This window comes from Branchiostoma lanceolatum, chromosome 3 (assembly GCF_035083965.1).
Source record: "Branchiostoma lanceolatum isolate klBraLanc5 chromosome 3, klBraLanc5.hap2, whole genome shotgun sequence".
NCBI lineage: Eukaryota > Metazoa > Chordata > Leptocardii > Amphioxiformes > Branchiostomatidae > Branchiostoma > Branchiostoma lanceolatum.
This window is the reverse complement of record NC_089724.1, coordinates 18,214,701-18,233,834: the sequence shown is the minus strand read 5'-3', so window position 1 is coordinate 18,233,834 and position 19,134 is coordinate 18,214,701. Positions and strand designations below refer to the sequence as shown.

At 40.9% G+C, this 19,134-nt stretch overlaps 2 protein-coding genes across 3 annotated transcripts in view; both read right to left on the bottom strand.

Annotated features, from left to right (window-relative positions):
• Positions 1–7,265, bottom strand: part of LOC136430780 (dynein beta chain, ciliary-like) — a 43,268-nt gene extending 36,003 nt beyond the window's left edge. The window contains exons 1-4 of the mRNA XM_066421721.1: positions 6,629–7,265; positions 1,470–1,681; positions 784–1,000; positions 355–454 (exon numbers count right to left, since the gene is read on the bottom strand). Coding sequence (XP_066277818.1) covers positions 355–454; positions 784–1,000; positions 1,470–1,681; positions 6,629–7,009 — 910 coding nt within the window. The 5' untranslated portion in view covers positions 7,010–7,265. The remainder of the gene's footprint in view (positions 1–354; positions 455–783; positions 1,001–1,469; positions 1,682–6,628) is intronic.
• A 1,500-nt stretch (positions 7,266–8,765) lies between these two features.
• LOC136430781 (pseudouridylate synthase 1 homolog) lies at positions 8,766–19,026 on the bottom strand. 2 transcript variants are annotated; one of them, XM_066421722.1, is made up of 16 exons: positions 18,784–19,026; positions 16,156–16,510; positions 15,775–15,878; positions 14,892–14,985; positions 14,394–14,529; positions 13,759–13,859; positions 13,540–13,567; positions 13,103–13,181; positions 12,839–12,884; positions 12,357–12,450; positions 11,965–12,035; positions 11,531–11,575; positions 11,244–11,318; positions 10,825–10,895; positions 10,318–10,417; positions 8,766–10,026 (listed from the first exon to the last, which is right to left on the bottom strand). In XM_066421722.1, exons 2-16 carry the CDS (start codon positions 16,450–16,452, stop codon positions 9,910–9,912), a joined length of 1,458 nt encoding a protein of 485 aa, XP_066277819.1. In that variant the 5' UTR covers positions 16,453–16,510; positions 18,784–19,026; the 3' UTR covers positions 8,766–9,909. The 2 variants fall into 2 exon arrangements, with proteins under 2 accessions (XP_066277819.1, XP_066277821.1); XM_066421724.1 differs by having other exon boundaries at positions 18,829–19,026.
• Positions 19,027–19,134: the final 108 nt, after the last annotated feature.

Sequence of the window (19,134 nt, the reverse complement as noted above, 5' to 3'; positions counted from 1 at the left end):
ATGAGAATGATCCTTATGAAGTTTGTAAAACCACTAGATTCCACTCGATTTTGCGTCCCCAATATTCTCACTACTTGAAATATGTCGTTTTACCTTTGTGCTGTGTCGATGCGGCTATTACAATGCGGGTCCTTTGTTTTACCGCATTGCAAGATACATGTATCTTGATTCCACTTTCAAAGCGTCTATGACTGTTTTCATCTTCCCTAAAAACGATAGACGACATAGTGATAAAATCAAGTTTTAGCGTTTCTTATGAGTCAAATGGGATTCATTGCGATAATGTTTTGTTTATGTGTTTGTTTGTTTGTTTGTTTATGAATGTCAGGTGGTACAAGTACAAACACGACCTACCGTGCACCACGTCTGTAAACAGGTCCTTGAAGGCAGGGAAGTAACTGCTGTTCATCCTCTCCAGCAGCTGTCCCATCTTACGCACCCGGGGCTGGCGCAGCTGTGCGGCATGAACACAGGGGGAACATTTTCACGTCTGATGACAGCAAGTTTGCAGAAGAATAAGGTTTGGTAGTGGAAAAGAGACAGGAAGACTGAAAATGTTTTTTAAGAAAGAAAACATACGGTTCCCATCGTATGTAGATAAAGGGTAGATTGAAGAAGAGGCTGTGAATAAGAAAGATACAGATACATGGAGAATATCCAAATATGATTTTCAACTGGTGAAAAGTTGTAAGGAAAACGACGGCAACCCAAAAGTGATGGAAGATAGAAAATGATGACACTTCTGCAGGACAAAGAGACAACGAGATGACAGTAAAGCCCCACCTGTTCATAGATGCACTCCAGGTTGGAGCAGCGTGAGTTCCAGAAGGTGATCTCCACGTCCGGCCCGGGGTGCAGGCCGGCCAGCAGCGGGGCCGCCGAGTCCTTCTTCAGCACCTCCCTGATCTGGTGCGACCAGTCGATGATCATGGACTCCAGGGAGTGCAGCAGGACGCGGTTCGTGTAGTTGTCCTCGTAGAAGTCGTCCTCGTGAGGGGACCTGAAGGCGGGAGGACGGGGTGGGGTTCATTTCGACGAAGATGTATTAATTTTGTCTGTAGGTCTCTTTTGGTGCTATGTACATCTTTTAAGTGGGTTAGTTTTTAACTGGACTATTTATTTGAAGATGTCCAAAGCACAACGAACAAAATTTTAAGAAACAAGTTGAGGCGAAACATCTGTTTGGATAGGAGGGCATAGAACATAGCAGGTATTACATGGTTCAATTATATATGTATTTGTTTTTTAATTCCATTTCTGGTTTTTCCTGTCAAACTCCTTACCTTCCGATTTATTCTATCCCTTTCGCCAAGTAGGTACTCTTCTTATCGCCCCTCTTCTTATCAAATCTAGCCATTTTTCTTTCCGTGTTTTTCTGTCGTTAGTTTCCTCAACAGAATCATTCGCCATAATTATTGTCTATACAACAACATCGATATGAATCTGTCCCGAAATGTGCGATGCCTTACCCCTCCCGGCTGTCGTAGCCATCGTCTGGTTCCGCGGCGTCTTCGATCTTCTCGGCGCCTTCTGGCAGAGGCAGCAGCGTCTTGCCCTTGACTTGTCCGCCCACCACGTACACCTGGCTCTTCAGGTTGTGCACGTGGCGCAGCACGTCCTGGGACACCACGGTCGGCCAGCCCTTGTGGTTCCTCTCGTTGGACAGAAGAGGCGCCAACACCTACAGAACCGTCATGTGATTGTAATGTCCGCCATTAGAGCTATTTGTTTACTCGTATCTGTTTAAGGGTATTCGTCATAAAAGTGGAAGGGTGACAAAGTAGCTGATTATCATCTTTTCAACCATTCACTCCGGAACCATTATAAGTAGAACAAACAAAGTAATTGATATCATGAATGAATGAAGACCTTTATTGTACGTTTTTGCCCAACTCGGCAAAGTACAGGTCACAACAAAGAATTCTATGGGTTTAGTCATAGTCGGTGTATCAAAACGCATGAGGAATATAACTTTTTCAATGCTAAAGTGAGATAATTTTCTATACAACTAAATAGATAAGTAGAATATTTCTATCATTAACATACATATTACTATCTACGATGAGTATACATATGCGTACCAAAATAACCAATGCATATCTTGAAGACAACACATGAGTAAGAAGCATAGGTAAATATAGCTTTGAGGAGACGCAATATGCATATGATGGCTGTCAATGTGCAGGGATTCTTGTGACTGTAATAATGAGTGAATATTTTGTAGGCAAACTTGTACAGCTTTTTGTCTGAAAGCTAGCACCTGGAGTTGCTGCATTCGAACACTTAAAACTATATGAGAAGAAACAGTTTTCGCGAGGAATCAAAGAAAACTTTATATTGAACTCTTTCTTTCTAATTTGACTTCATGTAGTCTGAACAAAGTTTTCTATCAACACCCAAGTGGTCTATTCCTGATCACATATGTACGAGAACAGAAAACAACGCAGAAAAACAAAACTTCGGCACTCTGCGGGTATACACGAACGTGCGACATGTTGTTCGTGAGTTGAATTCTTGCACTTGTTTTTGTACGATGTCAACCGGTCTATGGGCACCTGTGTAATCACTTTGCTGCACTCCAACCTTTGTGGCCCGTAATCTGAACTGTGCTGTACAGTCTGTATGGCCCTCTTGTTACTTATTGTCAGCCGCGCTTGTGTTGCGTGGATAGGCATGATAAGAAAATCTCCGGGCAGTGTGTCCTGTTTTGGCCGTAATGTTGTTGTGGCATGTTAGCTAGATACTATAGTTTTAGCTCGCTTTTCAAAGAAATGACAGATTCAGTTTTCTAGCACCGCCAACACTTGGTTGCGCCATGAATAAACACCTGGCGCTGATGGCAGGGTGTTATTTACGTTGCTATGGTAAATAATTGTCCGTGAGAGCGAGGTAAGGAGGGCTAAATCCCGAAATAAACACGGCCTTCAAGGATTCTCCTTGTACGTCGCAAACGCCTTGAGGGCAGAAATTCTCATTACATCACCCTGATGTGATGTTTGTCGTGTTAATTCTATCATGACTTCATAAATGTCCGCTTTCCACTATCGAGGCAAGGTAAATAGTGCGGCCCTACAGCGACAATTTCATTTGTGTCATGCCTTGTCTAACGTTACACCATAATCAAGTCACGGGAAACACCATTGCACGTACGCTCCTCAACATGTCTACATTGGCAAACAATATAAGTGAGCCAATGTCACTTAATAAATCCCATTGGCGCAAATTGACTGGAAGAACACCGTCCATAGCGACAGACAACACAGCGGTTGTTGGGCCAATATGGCTGCGATGTGGCGGCGGTTACCACGGACGGGGGCTGCAATGTCAACATTCTTAATACAGCGATAAATCAAACATGGCGGCCGATCAACCTTTAAAACTTTTCGCTTCACTACTACGGTCTCTGATCTACACTTTAATTCAATATTCTATGGGTTTGACAAAGGGGAATTGACTAAAGCTGATAGGTGATAATTAGTGTCGAGCTCGGGAACAAAAACGGGGGTAATGATTAACTGCTATTTAGAACGTAATGATGCAAGTCAGGCTAGACAAACTGGTTCTGAACGACAGAGACAAAAGGATAGTCACAGAAAAAGGACGAGAATAAAAATCAGGTCACCGTTTTGTACTTTTTCAATGATGGGCGGAGAGAGAAAACAGCTTTAATTGTTAACAAATTAGATTGTGTCAAGATGAGTGGAAAATAATGGAACCGGGCTGGAGGCGGGTATTAAAGGGTTGTTTGCGTCATATCTTGTGGGACCTATCACCATATTAAACGACAGAGAACGATCATGAACAAATAGGAACCAAAAAATGCACAAACGAGTGATCAAATATTTAAGAAACAGTTTCTAGAATTTACAATCTACATGCCATTCTACTAGTATTTGTATGTCCGCTAGTGATATGAAGAACAACCTTTTTGACTCTAAGGCGACGTGTTATTCTGTGCATTGACGATGTGATCGTCATTGTAAGAAGAACCTCATCTTTAATTTTAGATTTCGCTCTTGAAGGAAATACGAACAAGAATGGCAACATAAAAAGATGTTGCCATGGCGACGTTGGTCTCTGTTAACGTTTTCGTTTTTAGCCCACATGCAAATAAGGACCTCGCATAAATCATATCAGTCGATCACCTTCTCTACCAAAGTAACACAAGTTGTCCAATGTATGAAAATCTTGTTTTCACAAAAAAAGAAATCGTACCATTTCCTCATAAATTATGTAAATGAGGCCCTCTATGCAAGATTTGTGTCTAATAGTGGCCACATTTACTTAACTTCCAAATGGTGCAAAAATGAAATCCCCATCATTTACCACGTACTATGGATTTATAGTATTTTGTCATTGATTATGCAAATTAAGTATGAAATTGCATAATTGATATCTATCGATATTTATCTCTTTCTCAGTTTTAATACATATGTCATGTGTTTGAGAGTCCTATAAAAGAATTCAGCTTATTTATTAACTGTCCTCATTAATTATGCAAATCAGTTATTGATTTGTATAATTGGCATATGATGATGTAAATTATCACTTAAGCTATCTACACACCAAAAATTATGATGCTCCGTCATCCCCTTCTTGCGTTATTCTCTTTCAAAGTTTGAGTCAAAATCAGCTCCTGCAGTTCCTAAAAAAAGGCGCTAGGGGGTCCAAATCTACAGGACATATTTTCCTAACAAAGAGCTATCCATCACTTAAAAATCATGACTATAGCATGTTCAGAAGACGAGATTTGAAAATTGAAAGTTCCCCTGCAGTACCATAGAAAGTCGCTAGTGGGCCCAAAATCCAATCATTACAAAGTCTCCCACAGACCTACCCACCTTCAAAATATGAAGACAATACATCCAGGCATTCTTGAGTTATCGTCCCACGGACTTTCACATTCCTGTACAATTCCTAGAATTCTTGCAATCTGCACACAATATAGTAAAAATTTGGCTCGCCCCTGAGGCGTCGCCAAAAAATCGTTAGATAAATTTCCATCTCTTGTCCCGCATATTCTAAAGACACTGGCGAAACATTCTACGACCTTGATAGTACAATGTAATAACAGAAACACAGATCTAGAGTTTGCACCGGTCCCGTCGCCATGTTCCCAACACACTGAGCACGTCCCACGCCGGACGTAATCACATCTGCCGATCATGGCAATGGAGTCCCTGTGTGTTTACTCTTCATTAATACATCGTTTTGTATGTCAAGCAATCATTCAATAATTTGTGCTGGGCAGGGATTTAAGGCGGGATAACAATATCATTGAACCCAGTGGGTTTAGAAATACAGTATCGCTTTAAATCCGCTTCTATATTCTAAATGACTTGCAGTTTTGTTGCCGGTGATTGTGGATTGGTCTCTAAGCGACAAGCATGAAAGTAAATTCCCATATCTATACTGACTCGTAATCATATGGATATAAAAGCGTACACTTCTGTTTTGCTGTATTGAGTCGGTTGAATTACCTATTTGCCCTGTATATCACCATTCGAAAAAAAACAACTAACTTTTGTTTGTATTATTTAGATACACAAGACTAGCTGGCTTAAAAGTGAACGACTGTTCGGTGTAAGTCAGTCAAAATCCCATTGGCACATATTTATTTTGGTTTAGGCGTTCGAATGTGGAACGGAAAACAGCTGTATCGACTTGTCCAATGATTTAGGGTTGAAGCAGAAAGCAGACCCGAAAGACTTGGACGCCAATAAATGTTCACAGGTTGTTCAAACTGTCAGCACTCCGTGTGTATCGATGTGTCCTTAGAAACTTTGTCGCTGTGTTCAGACTATACATGAAGCGGAAAGTAAACATAGGGCTTTGCATACATGTCAGGGGGTCCGTGCAGGGAAAATGGCTCTCGTTCAGGGCTTTGGAGTGAAAGGGCACTCCAGAGAAAGATTAGTCACTGGGCCGCATTGTCTACGCGAACAGAATTCACCAATGGCCTCCCAAATAGAAGACAAAGTACACATAGGGTGGCTTTCATTCACGGACTCGGTAAAAGCGGTCAAGCCTTGCATTTGTCTTCGCTGTTTTGTCGTTCAATAGCTGCGTGAATGGTTGGGTAGTCTATGGCTTTTGGCATGTGTATGTATGCGTGTGTTTCTTTACTTGATGCACAGCACGAACGGGTTTCAAACCAGCGTACAACCGGACTTTGTCGCTGAACTGTATCCTAGCAAGGACGACTGTTCTCCTTGTATAGAATGTGAAGCACTCTCGGCACCTGACCCGGAAGGGTGGCGACCGTCACGGCAGACCAAATAACTTCTCACCTGTTGCGTTTACCAGTCCACTCCGCCATTTTGAGGGGCGCTGTTCTTGTTTATTCATACTTGTTGTTGTAGGTTATAACATTAAAAAAAAAACATTTCCAGACGTCATCAAACATTAGATATATCTGCACCATCGATTTAAAAGTAAACTGTCATCTACCATTTCTAACAGTTAAAATCGCTGTTAACCCAGGGAAAGTTTACAGTGTTACCTGTGCAAGCAACAGGTAAACAGGTCCATGCAAGATACTTTATGGCTTTCCGACGGATGGTAGGGTGAAAACGTGTCTTAGTAATGAGGAAGGTGGGTAACAAAATACATGAGAGTCACAACTAACCTCGTCTACTAGAGCAGACAGCTGTTCAAGCGGGGCGTAGGACAGATCACCGTACACAAGGGCCTGCTTGTAGTTGTCTCTCCCGATCATCTCGTTGTTTCTCTTGACGAAGTACACAGCCTTGCTCCTCAGGTGGTTGGGAAAATCCAGGCGAACTTCGATGTTTCCAGCCGTGTTGGACATGAAGATCAACTGTGGGTTTTCCGGCTTCTCGAAGAAATCGGAGATCTTCTGTCGGTTGTCGTCGATCCCGATACATTTGTTCCATCGGTCGGGTTTGAGTTTCATCGCTCTGAGGACATAATCAGAGAGAAACTCGTACCTAGGATCCGTGGTGGGGTTGGAGGAACCCAAACCCTCGACCTCTTCGTCGTCGTCCATGTTGTTTAACAGCGCGACTCGCTTGTCCTCCGTTTAGTGTAAACCTCTGAGTCTAGAACGTCTCCGGGCGCACTAACCCTTCTCACCTGGATGTAACAGTGAGACGAGGGGGAGGAGAAGAAGCCTTGTACGTACACAGGTTGTAGATGTACTTCCCTTTGTACCGGGAGAGTTCAACACGGATAATCTTACCGGGTCCACACTGCGGTGTGTGACAGCAATGGCGGCGAAGTAAATAACTCCGGGGCAACACGGAGGCAACCCATCCGGGCGGACAGCCTATAGGGCACCAGGACCTGGTCACGGGAGGGTAGACACAGGACAGGGGGGTGTAAAGTGGGACTGATTACGGACGGGGAAAGTTACAATCAACTCCACACATTATGCAACATCTGTTGAGAAACAATATATCACGTTTCCGTGGTAATATTTGTTTGCAATTATTAATGCTCCGTCAACCATATGTTTTCTTTTCTTTTACATTTGAATGGCTTATATTTAGGTTATCAAATAATGCGGTAGACTAGAATGCACTTTTCGGACAAAGACGTTTGAGCAAAAAAAGTTTAAGAAATGGATGTAAATATATTTCAAAGAACATAGTTCAGAATACAAACTTAATTTTAAGTACAAATCCATGGGTTTTACAGACACTTTTGTTATTTCTGAAAGACACGGATCCAATGCTTAGAATTTGATGTCGTTTGTGGACTAGTCCTTCGGGGAAAAGACTTTGAATAATTGATATCTACATTTGTAAGGGACGAATAGTGGCAACTTATTCTTACTTCATATGACATACTATCGGATTTTTCATGCTCCCCCTCTGGGACTTACATGGTCTGCCCCAAATCAGTAGTCACCGACGCTTTGATTGCGTTACCAGGGGCGACGGGTGACGCCATCGCGCTGATGGTCTGTGAATGTACGGCGGCATGTGTGAATACACCGTGCTGACAAAAGGCCCCGGGCAGGGAAAGGGCACTGGTTAATGCGGCGATAATTGGATTCACTTGTTGGGAGAGTGTTTAATGGGGGAGGTCAGAGGCATTTAGGGCAACTGGGTACATATCTTTTCTCAGGTGTTAAGAGTAAGGTAAGCTCGGACCTTACATGTAAACAGACATAAACATGTAGAAATAAACAGGTTGGATTTACTTTTCCCATGTAGTACTATGTGTTAGTCTTGTCAGACCAACATTCCATACACTTCGTAGCCTCCGATGCAGACTCAACCCGGCTGTTTTCTTTTTCAAGTTATTGTTTTTATACTATTATATTTTTTTTCTTATTGCTGGCCGGGATCCCGGCCAGCAATAAGAAAAAAAAAATATAATAGTATAAAAACAATAACTTGAAAAAGAAAACAGCCGGGTTGAGTCTGCATCAGAGGCTAACACTTCGCTCCTATGTTGTATACCTACAAACGTTACACGTTAAGTTAATTAACATTCATTCATACTCCATATCAGCGAGGTTCTATATCTTCATTGAATGTCCTTGGCACCAGGAAAAAAAACGTGATGACCACCTTCCTTTAAAATGTCATGGGTAGTAGTATACGATGGTTTCCTTTAAATACAAAAATGACATTCAAGGTTTTGGCAGAAAGAACAAAACGTTACCTATGCCATTGGGTTCAATGTGTTACTGTACAATGGAAGTAACATCCGAGGCATCATTTGGGCACCAAATTTGTATTGTCAGTGGAATTGGGCAGTAGGACAAAAGAATTCACATCTGGATAGTCGGTTAGTTAGGTTTTTAGGAGGTATCACCCATAGTTTGAGAAGGATATCATTTTATTTCATTTTGACTTAAACCCTAAACCAGTTGATCAGACCGGTGTGTTATCTTCCCCTAAATAAGGACAGGGGTCATCGCTGCCTTAGGCTAGTGTGCAACATTCTCTTGTCATGTGACATTCAAGACCAGCCATATGACACAAGGTACAAGACCTGACCAAATCATTAGCATTCTGGTGGATAAACTCCACACAAAAGGTTCGGAAACTTAAATTTGACCAATCATTTCTCCTTTATTACTTCATCAATTGTTTAGTATAATGTATCATTGGAAAGCTTATTCATTACCCTTTACAATGATACCACATATGGTCATACCAGGACTTATCAAAATACTAAGGCAGTACACCAGAGCTGACTATGTGAGTGCGCCAAAGTGCAGAAATTCCCCTACCAACATAGTGACTGATGTTGGCAGGGGAATTTCGGTACTTTTGGGGGGCAACCTAACAACAAAACCAGTCATGGTGCTCACTGCACAAAAGTGTCATGATAACAAATGAGGTACATGTATATATCTAGAGAATATACATTTATGTGAGCTTTTTAATGACATCAAACATAATGATAATAATAAAAAATGCATGATCATAAGTGGAATATCATTGTAAATGGCACTAAGTTTTCCAATGATATATAATACAATGCAATTGATACCAGATCTACGAAGATATGACTGACTGAAATGAAGTTTTTTTAGTTTATAAGAGGACAGGTCAGAAAACTTCAAATAAGCTCAACTACTGTTGTGTGTTGGATTTAAAACATAGAACTGAATAATACATTACAACTCTTTACAGAAGTCACTTTGCCTAGAATTGCCATGAAAACTTGTACTTTAGTTCAAGAAATTAATTTCATACTTTCTACTAGCATAGAGACAATGATTTGATTGCATTAGATCCTGACAACAGCAGAAGCAATGTCACAACAGAATAATCAGCAGTGTCTTTACTAATCAAAAATATTCATGTTTAAGTCCGATCTGACATGGTTGGTTTCTCAAATGGTAGCAGAATGTAAGATTAGTATGAACCTGCCGCTGTTAATACCATGCTAACAGAACATCTCTAGTAGGTGCCAGAAGTGTAGTTGTCACGTGTCCACAGCTCGCTGCATGGTGTCTTCATTTGAAGAGGAGGGTTCATCTTTAGAAGGTGCATCACTCGCGTCCGCACTGCTCTCCCCAGCAGTGTCTGCTGCAGCTGTTAGCTATAACACATGAAAAAAACACTCTTGATAAGACCTGGAAAAACACTGGTTTGAGGACACTGGAATAAACTGAAGAGTGACTTCAATGAAGGGAAAGTAATTAGAGATATTAAGATATTATAAATAGTATCATGATATAACTTTGCCTGATGTGATTGAAAAAAGTGGACAGGAAAATCATCTTTTGACCAAATTACATACAAGGAATGAATCTCTAGAATCTTTTGCAATTCTGTAACAATTTCTATAAAAAGCTGTGACTTCTCCAAAAACTATGGTACAAATAACTACCTGTGCGACACCATCCTGCTGCTGTGCAAGGTTGTCTGTTTCCTCTTCACTCAAGCCTTCATACCTGTGCAGTGGGAGGGTCGCTAACCAGCGCTGCATACTGACGGGAGTCAAGGTTTCATACTATCTTAGTATTTACCAGATGGGCAATATGTATGGATATTAGTGAGTGGAAGAGTAGCCATAAAACCCTTTATTCAAAACCTACATCTGCTAAATCCTTGATAACATCTTATGCATCAGTAAAACCATACATCTGCTACAAAAATTTTCTTCATACAGTCAGATTCAAATTACTTTAAACTACCTCGCCCATTTGTCTACTGCATGATGACACAAAACTGGTTGATGATAAAACTGATAAATGGCTACCAGCTTGATTTTGAGAAGGTGCCAAAGACGTGCAATTCTTAACCATCTCCCTGCTGAGGTGGCCTTTTGATGCATATTTCATGTCGGTTTCAAGATTAGCCAGCTAGAGGAAGGTTAAGACAACTCAAAGGATACACCCTGTCCTCCTTCTCAGCCTTGATAATGGTTGGGTAAATGTATTGTTCCTTGAACTTCTTAACTGTCTCCTATGGGGAACAAAAGGCATTGTAAGAGCCATTCTTTTTACAAGACATCTGTACCAAAACACATTTCAGATATCTCGCACAGTGTCTATCTAATGGTCTCCTTGAATCTTCAAACTAAAAGTTTGCACAATTCGTGCTCATGTGAACACCTCCATAATGAAATAACTATAGAAATGATATAGCCATTAAAGTGTGGCATTCTTTTCCCTAAATTTCAATCACAAATAAAAACTTTCCTGCTGCATTGGCAACACTTACAGATTGAAGAGAAAGACTGAATTTTCTTGGAAACCACTTTCTTTTCAAATCAAGTTAGACCTGTGTCATTCTGTCCTGTGAACTTATTACCTGGTGCTCATCCCACTCCAAAGCCTCATGGAGCCCATCTCCCCCATACTTTCTGTTGTAATGGTCAAAATGAACCTGCACAAACAAAGACTGTTAATCATGTAGGCTACAATACAGCTGTTATTACGTTTGTTTCCAATATAAGTTGCCATCATTTAGAAATAATTGATTGTAAACTGTGAAATATTTATTTCTGATCTCGATTTCTTCTTCCAGCAGAGCAAAGCAAAGCAAAGGCTGAATCTTGTACTATTTGAAGAGCAATAGAAGACAACAACTTAGCCTACCTCATCCAGTACCAGACCAAGTCCAGGCGCCTTTGGAATGTCACACTATACAGAGGGGGAAAATATGGTTTTGTGATCTGTATGCCTGAGACTACTTAAATCCTTCTTCCGCAGCTTCTGCCACAATGATATTGTATGGGGTATTTAATGAGTAAGTCTGAATTCCTTCAGGTTTGAAGTGTAAGTTAAGGATTAGTTGCATGATATCGTATGGTAGTGTCTTGGTTGAAAATTGGATCAATGTCTTGAAACATTCCTTGGAGGGAGTATGCCAGTAGTGATAGTTCATAGGTCAGAATAAGGAACATAAACCATGCTTCAGAGGAGTGATACAATACATGTACACAAATATATGTGCAGATGTGAAATGAGTGAAATGTGATGTTGAAGAAACAAGTTGTTTGCTAATTGTTATGGTCAAATAAAATCATTACCTTTCCATCCTGCCAGGCCTTCTCCAACATGGAACGTGGCGCCAACCCTCGCACTATTGCCAACATCATTCCTGGGGCAAGAAGTAAAGAACGTTAAAACTAGATGGTACTATCAGCTTAAGTTCTTCCCACACCTATATGGTTTATAGGGTGATACACCACTATGTCTAGATCTATAGTTCTTAGGCAACAAAGCAGGCACAAGTACAATTACTGGGGTATACACTTTTTAGATACACAACAATATTCCTTTTTCTTTATATTTCATTGGCTATATATTGTCCTGTATTTGCAGTAGGTACAGATACATATCAATATCTTTCATGTAATCTCATGTACAGCATAACTTAAGTAAACCGCTGCAATAGTTTTAATATCTGGAGATTTCTTACCGATCATCTTCCTGATCTGATGGATCATGAAGCTCTGACCCTTGATGGTGATGACAGTCCATTCAATGTCATCCCGTACAAATGTGTCCAAACACTGGAGGGATAAAAAGGACAAGAGATGTAGACAGCTGACTTCTTGGTAATGGCTAAACCATGGGTTTTTCTAGAAAAATTAAACAAGAGGGAGCACACACAGGCAAGGGAGCGAATTCTATGTATTCATGGAAGAATCGATCGCTGAGGGAATGCTGTATGCTGGGGATTAAGCTAAAATCTGAATTTGACAAGGGGGCGCTAGGCAGAAACAAGAGGGCGCAGCGACCCTCTTTCCTGATTTAGATGAACCCCTGTAAACCATTAGAGGCTTGAACTAGCTTTCATAGCAGCTTTAAATGAGGATGAAGATTTGTAGGAGGATTCCTTCCAATCATTTATCAGAACACTTGCAGAAAAGCACAAAATACTCTTCAAATGGAAGGTACCTTGGAGTTAATGATGTATCTCTTGGCACTTGGATCCTTGAATTTCCTGCAAATCAATAAAACACAAACTTAAAAAAAATATGAGATAACTCAATGGACACTCTTTGCCCTACTTGCTAGGGAAGTAAACATCTGTTGGTAAATACCAGTAAACAAATCTGAATAGTTTAGTATCTTACAATCATTCAAAGTCAAACTTAAGTTTACAAAAGAAGCTAAAGACTTTGATTCCAAAGTTGAAATTGAGAATTCAGAAATACTGACTTCCCCGAGGTGAAGTTATGGAAATTATGGGTTCCCTTGTACGCAGACAGGACGTCTTTCACTTTCTCCATGATGTCATCTGGAAAATGAAAATATTACAAGAACATTATTACATCAATAGAAGACAACAATGGTACTGTGACATAAAAGATCTGCAATATAGTTGGAGAGAAAGTGCTACTGACAACACACTTACTACTACTGACTAGCTATGTTTAACATTATGCATGGTAGCCGTGTTTTAGTAATCCCATTCACTTGCCTGAAGTATAACATAAACATTTCATTGACTTCTAAGATATCTACAAATCATTGTACATTTAAAATTTTCTCGAGGACCAGGCAATCAACCAAATAATGAAGTGAGTACTGTGATATACTGGGGTATTTTTTTAACAAAGTCATACATCATTCTGATAATGATACATATCAAATACCTGTTACTCTGAAGTCTTGTTCAGTTTCCTGTAGAGAAAAAAAATTGTAGTGAGCTGTAGCAAATATGTCAAAAACATAAGCACACCAGTCCTATAACGTGCAGCGTAAAGTGAAGCAGTCAGAATTGTCCTTAGGAAGGTGACAGATGGTCACTGACATGTTGGTTGAATAAAACACTTGGTTGTGTACAAGGAGTCTTCTCATTAAATGATCCTTACCTCCTTGGTTGGCGCAAAGGAGTATGTGGGCAGGACATACATGTACGTGCGAGCGTCACAAGCATTCTTGGAGTCAAAACCATTAGTTGTCCTCTTGATCCCTAAGTGTAGATACAAGGTGGTTTATTATGCAGTGATTTCTCCACACAGTGACTGTGATTCAGTTCAACAGCATGGACAGCTGGTATCAATGTGAATATAGATTCTATACCGGGCTGTACATTAACAACATATATTTAGCAATGCTATATAATCTCACTAAAATCCAAACAGTTATTGATACAGATACTTTATAGGTTTGAACAAAACATATTTATCTAAACAGTAAATTAAAGTTAGTAGTTCAGGTAACTAACCTTAATTTCACAATCTCTGAGTTCTCTTAAGCTTGTTTTCTTTATATGACACAAACTTTTAAAGAAGTCTTTTTCTAACTTAATAATTTTGGATCATATGGAAATAATGGACACTAATTTACCAGTAGATCTACCTCTTTAGCCCAAAGTTTGACATGTGGCAATTAGCACATGGGGGGATTTACATATACATTAATATATTGTCCCTTGAGTGTTATGTATAAATATCATATCTTTACAGACGTTTCTTCACATCAGGAGCAGATGGGTTAAACATACCAATAAGTCTGATGCTCTCCGCCAGGCAGTCATTGATCTTTTTGACAGCATCTTCGATCATGTACATTTTAAGGGACACGATCTGACCAGCTGCGGACACGCCCTTATCTGTACGGGCACAGCGCTGGAAGTGCATCTTGAGGAAAACATAAAATCTGTCATACTCAACCTTAATGCTATGTAGAGCTCTTGCTTTAACATCTGTCCATGTTGTGTACATGTAAAGGCTCATATATCAGTTTTAGATTTTTAACACTATATACATAAGGTCCTTAGGTACTGAACCTCTGTAGTACTAGTTTTATTTAGGTAGTTACATGATATAACATAAAGCTATCAAACCTTTAAAATTTTTTGCTCATAACATCTCAATCAATCAATCACATGGTTTTTATTGACAAACAAAACTTTGGCAGCCAAAGGCTGAATTGCGGCTTGTTTCACAAATACACCACCACAAATTAAAACATGTCCAGGTCCCAAGCACTCCTCACATACCTTCTGCATACAGTCCATGTGGTCCTTAGGAATCGCCCCAGCCTTGTAGAAAGCTGCCAACAAGTCCTCTTCAATCGTCTTAAACCCTTGGTTTCTGAAGAAAAAGAATTCGTGGTACGTTGAGATTGGAGAATTCTAAAGAGCTATTTCGTTCAACAGCAACAATTTTGCTGAACTGGTCACATATCATTAGGCCACACCAATTTGATTTCTTGGTAAACGGATTTTTTCTTTTAATTCTTAGCAAAAACAAAAATCATGAAAACAGAAGGCTGGGGTGAAAACTTGCCCCTGACCCTATTCATTCCGTGAAATTGTGTGCACCAAAGTACAAACTTTCCTCTGAGATCCTGTTTTCCTGTTGATATTCCAATCTAGCATTTTTTTATTCCTCCATTAATGAGCATGCAATCAGCTAACTTACAACAAGGAGGTTTAAACCTCCTTGCTTACAAACTTTAATCTCAATGAATCAAGGGTACCAGTCAGTCTACATAAGGCAAACATCCAGGTTGTCTATATCAGGAGGCCCAAGGCCTAGGACATATCATGATATGTCCTAGGCCTTGGGCCTCCTGATATAGATCAGTTAACATTCTCCCTGCTGAGGATGCCTTTCAGTGCCAAATTGGTAGTCTCTACCAGACTGACTATGATGGCTAATGGGGAGAATAATCTGCCAGGGGAGTTTGGCTACCAAAGGGTTGACTGGCTCCAAAAGGGGAATGTAAGTGTACCATGTACTGACTCTCCAGGAGTGGCCAATTATTCCCTTCTTTTGACGAATTTGGCGATCCGTAGTCATGTCGGAAGGCCTGGTAGAGGCTACCAAATTTGCCCTCACTACAGGGTTAGGAAGCAGGCAGAAAGTTGATACACCCACCTCTGCATGCCCATGTACCCCACTCCTGAGTAGGCCAACAGACACGCCACCTTCCTCTTCTTGGCAGCTGGTCTCTCCCAGTCAGGATCCCCACCTGGCTTACTCTAGCAAAATAACATACATCATTAACATGCATTTCTTCACACTGGCATAAAACACAGAGCAAGACTAATTCATACTTTGGACAGTGGACTACAGCAGTTGCTAAAATTGAGGTTGATTAATTTCAACAAAATAATCAATACAACAAAGGAAAACCTGTAGTCAGAATCTCAAAATGATTACTAGTACTAGTAGTAGAGACATCAAGACAATTAAGATGGAATATTTTGGTCTGGGGGGACTTATGCACATACGTTTTCTGAGCAACAAAAAAGGTACCTGAAGTTTTGCCTTTTTCGATCTGTATGATCTGTCCTCTTTTGTGTCATGATGTCTCTTATTGAACTTTCCGCTGGTGGTGACATCATTGCTATTAGAGGGGGTATCAGACATGGCTCCCGTGTTTTGACCTGTATCCAGTCTGTCTTGTCCTTCAGTAGCTTCAGTCCCAGTTTCTAACTTGGCTTCTGCTCCACTTTTGGTTCCTTCCATCCTTGATCCTACAGTTGAAGTTCTGACTGTACGGAGAAGTAGGCGCAGTCCACAGAAGGTCTGAATGATTGGTCTGGTAATCATCCGTGATCACACGCGCTGAGTTGTCACAATCCTGCAGTCTGGTAGAGATCACCTTTATCTGACGGATAAAAGAAAAAAAATTAGACAAGAAACAAGAACAACGAGCCCAAGAGCTACCTGCCACTTAAAACTCATGACCCAAGCACATTCTGAACACGTTATGTTTTCAACATAGAAAACCACCAGAGGGGCCATAATTTATCAATCTTTCACTTTTGCGACACATAGTCACATACCAAATATCATTCATATGTTTGGATTCATCCACAACTTCTTGACTAGAAGAGAATCTCAAGTTTTCCTGTTTACACACACGAACACGCTCAAAAGGCAAAGCAATCATCGCTAACATGAGGGTCTGCATGCCCTTTTTCGTGAAGCGTTACGTGCGATTTTAATTCACCGTTAATCGTTACCGGCCGCCCTGAATTTACCGTTAAGCGTTATCGTTATATTACTCGTGAAGCGTTACTGGTCGTTTTAATTCCTCGTTAAGCGTTATTTGTCATCCTGAATTCAATGTTAATCGTTATTGAGTAATTCCTCGTTACGCAGGAAAAAGCATTTCAGTGGGACAAGATTTCAAAATTTTCTCCAGGGAGCACACGGCTCCGGCGAAAATATGTCGGTAGGGCGCCCCCCACAGAATTTTAAGCTGAAACACTTCTATTTATCACTCTACTAGCAAAGTTTTTTCCTAAAAATTCAGGAAATTAAGCGTTTCGCGGTTCAAGATTTTACGATTTTCCCCGGGTGCATGCCGGGCCTCCGTCGAAAAATATTGTCAGGAGGGCGTCGACCCCCAAAACTCAAGCTGAAACTCTTCTGTATTCTTTCACAAACAGAGATATCACTAAACTTAACTTACATTACCAGTAATATTTGCCCATCGAAATGCAAGAAATGGCGGTTCAGGGTGTCAAGAATTTTCCCCGGGAGCATGTCGCAGCTCCGGCGAGGTCTGGAGGGCGTGACGCCCCTCAAAAATCAACCTGAAACTCTTCTGTATTTTTTTTTTCAAATAGAGATGTCATAAAACTTAGCTTACTCTTCAGCAAAATCCCCCCTTCAGAACGCAGGAAATAGCGTTTCAGAGCTTCAAGATTTCAAAATTTTTGTCGCGCCTTCGGCGCTCGTCATCGTGATCATGAAATTTCCTGTCGCCGCCGAATCTAAAGGGTTCGGAGCAGGCGTGCGAGAATGGCATAGCGTAATAGGTCTCTTGCCACAAGATAAGGACGACTAGTGGCAAAAAACCGTCGTCTTCAGGGGTATCTCATATTCTAAAAATGCTGAATTTACCGTTAAGCGTTATCGGCCGGCCTGAATTTACCGTTAAGCGTTATCGGCTGGCCTGAATTTACCGTTAAGCGTTGCCAGGACCCCCCCATGCAGACCCTCTAACATGACTAGTTATTGAAACGCTGTAGTACATAGAGAAACCCAAACATTTGGTGAGCTTTTCTTTGACTTCTGTAACAGTGGGGGTTCAAGCGCCTCCAACTGACCAGGCTAACTGGTTGCGACCTTTTAGCGTAGTGGTTAAGGCGTGCGTGCCTGTGATCTGGCCTCCGGTTTCGGCGTGAGTTCGAATCTCGGTTGGGATCACTTCTGTTTCTACTCGCTCCTTTGATTTGTTTCACTGGTTCCCACACCGGCCCTGTGAGCCTGGCAAACGTGTGCCACACAGGGAAGATCGAACTCGGAGATTCGAGGACGAATCTTAAAAAGAAAAGGGGGAGTAGTGTAACAGTGGGGGTTCAAGCGCCTCCAACTGACCAGGCTAACTGGTCGCGACCTTTTAGCGTAGTGGTTAAGGCGTGCGTGCCTGTGATCTGGGCTGCCAGTTTCGGCGTGGGTTCGAATCTCGGTTGGGATCACTTCTGTTTCTACTCGCTCCTTTGATTTGTTTCACTTCTAGCGCTAAGAACTGACAGGTCATGACATGCGCAGCGCCTATGATGATGATTGACAAGCAAGAGAGCTAGAGAATTGGAAGTAAAAAGAGTCGATTTTTGAGGGAAACGTTATCTTGTGATCAAAGTTTGGGAGCAATCATGACCACAGTGCTTGCGGCAAATATGTTTGCAAAATCAAGCGTTGGGATTATCTATGAATTTTCTGCAGAGCTAACGTTATCTCCCCCTCCCACAAAATTATAATTTGCTGGTGTGAAATAATGCAAATACAAACGTCACGTTACTCCTAATTTTCTCAAAGATACTGTTTATCGATAATCTCTATCCCTCCCAAGATCAGTACCTTTGTATTAGCGTAATATAGTAGGATAAACAGTCTAAACCAGATGGTATATCTGCACATGAACGTTACCTCGTGTGTTTTCGTCGTCTGTCTGGGAGGACAAACAGCGCTTACCGGAGGGACAGTCCGTACATCATCCTGGTAGGGGTGTCATTCAACTTCCCTTCAGCACAATCCAGCAGTTTGGTGGTAAAAAAAGTACTTATAGAACAGGTAAAAGTTCATTTTGATATTTCAGGTTTAACCAATTTTAGGTTTCTCCTTTTCAAAGCGGAACGCATAAACTTACACAAATCCCCATTGATATTCATGGCTTTTCCCCATAATCAGTACAACCTTTGACCTTTTATAAGCCCTTCTATTTTCGTGAAGGGTTTTGAACTTCAAGTTTATCAACAATTCTAAAATAGATATTATTTT

Coding starts and splice junctions, on each gene's coding strand:
- LOC136430781 (XM_066421722.1), bottom strand. CDS start 16,452: ATGATTACCAGACCAATCATTCAGACCTTCTGTGGACTGCGCCTACTT. Junction 15,879..16,155: donor CGAAAAAGGCAAAACTTCAG/GTACCTTTTTTG, acceptor TTATTTTGCTAG/AGTAAGCCAGGTGGGGATCC. Junction 10,418..10,824: donor GCTGAGAAGGAGGACAGGGT/GTATCCTTTGAG, acceptor GACTCCCGTCAG/TATGCAGCGCTGGTTAGCGA.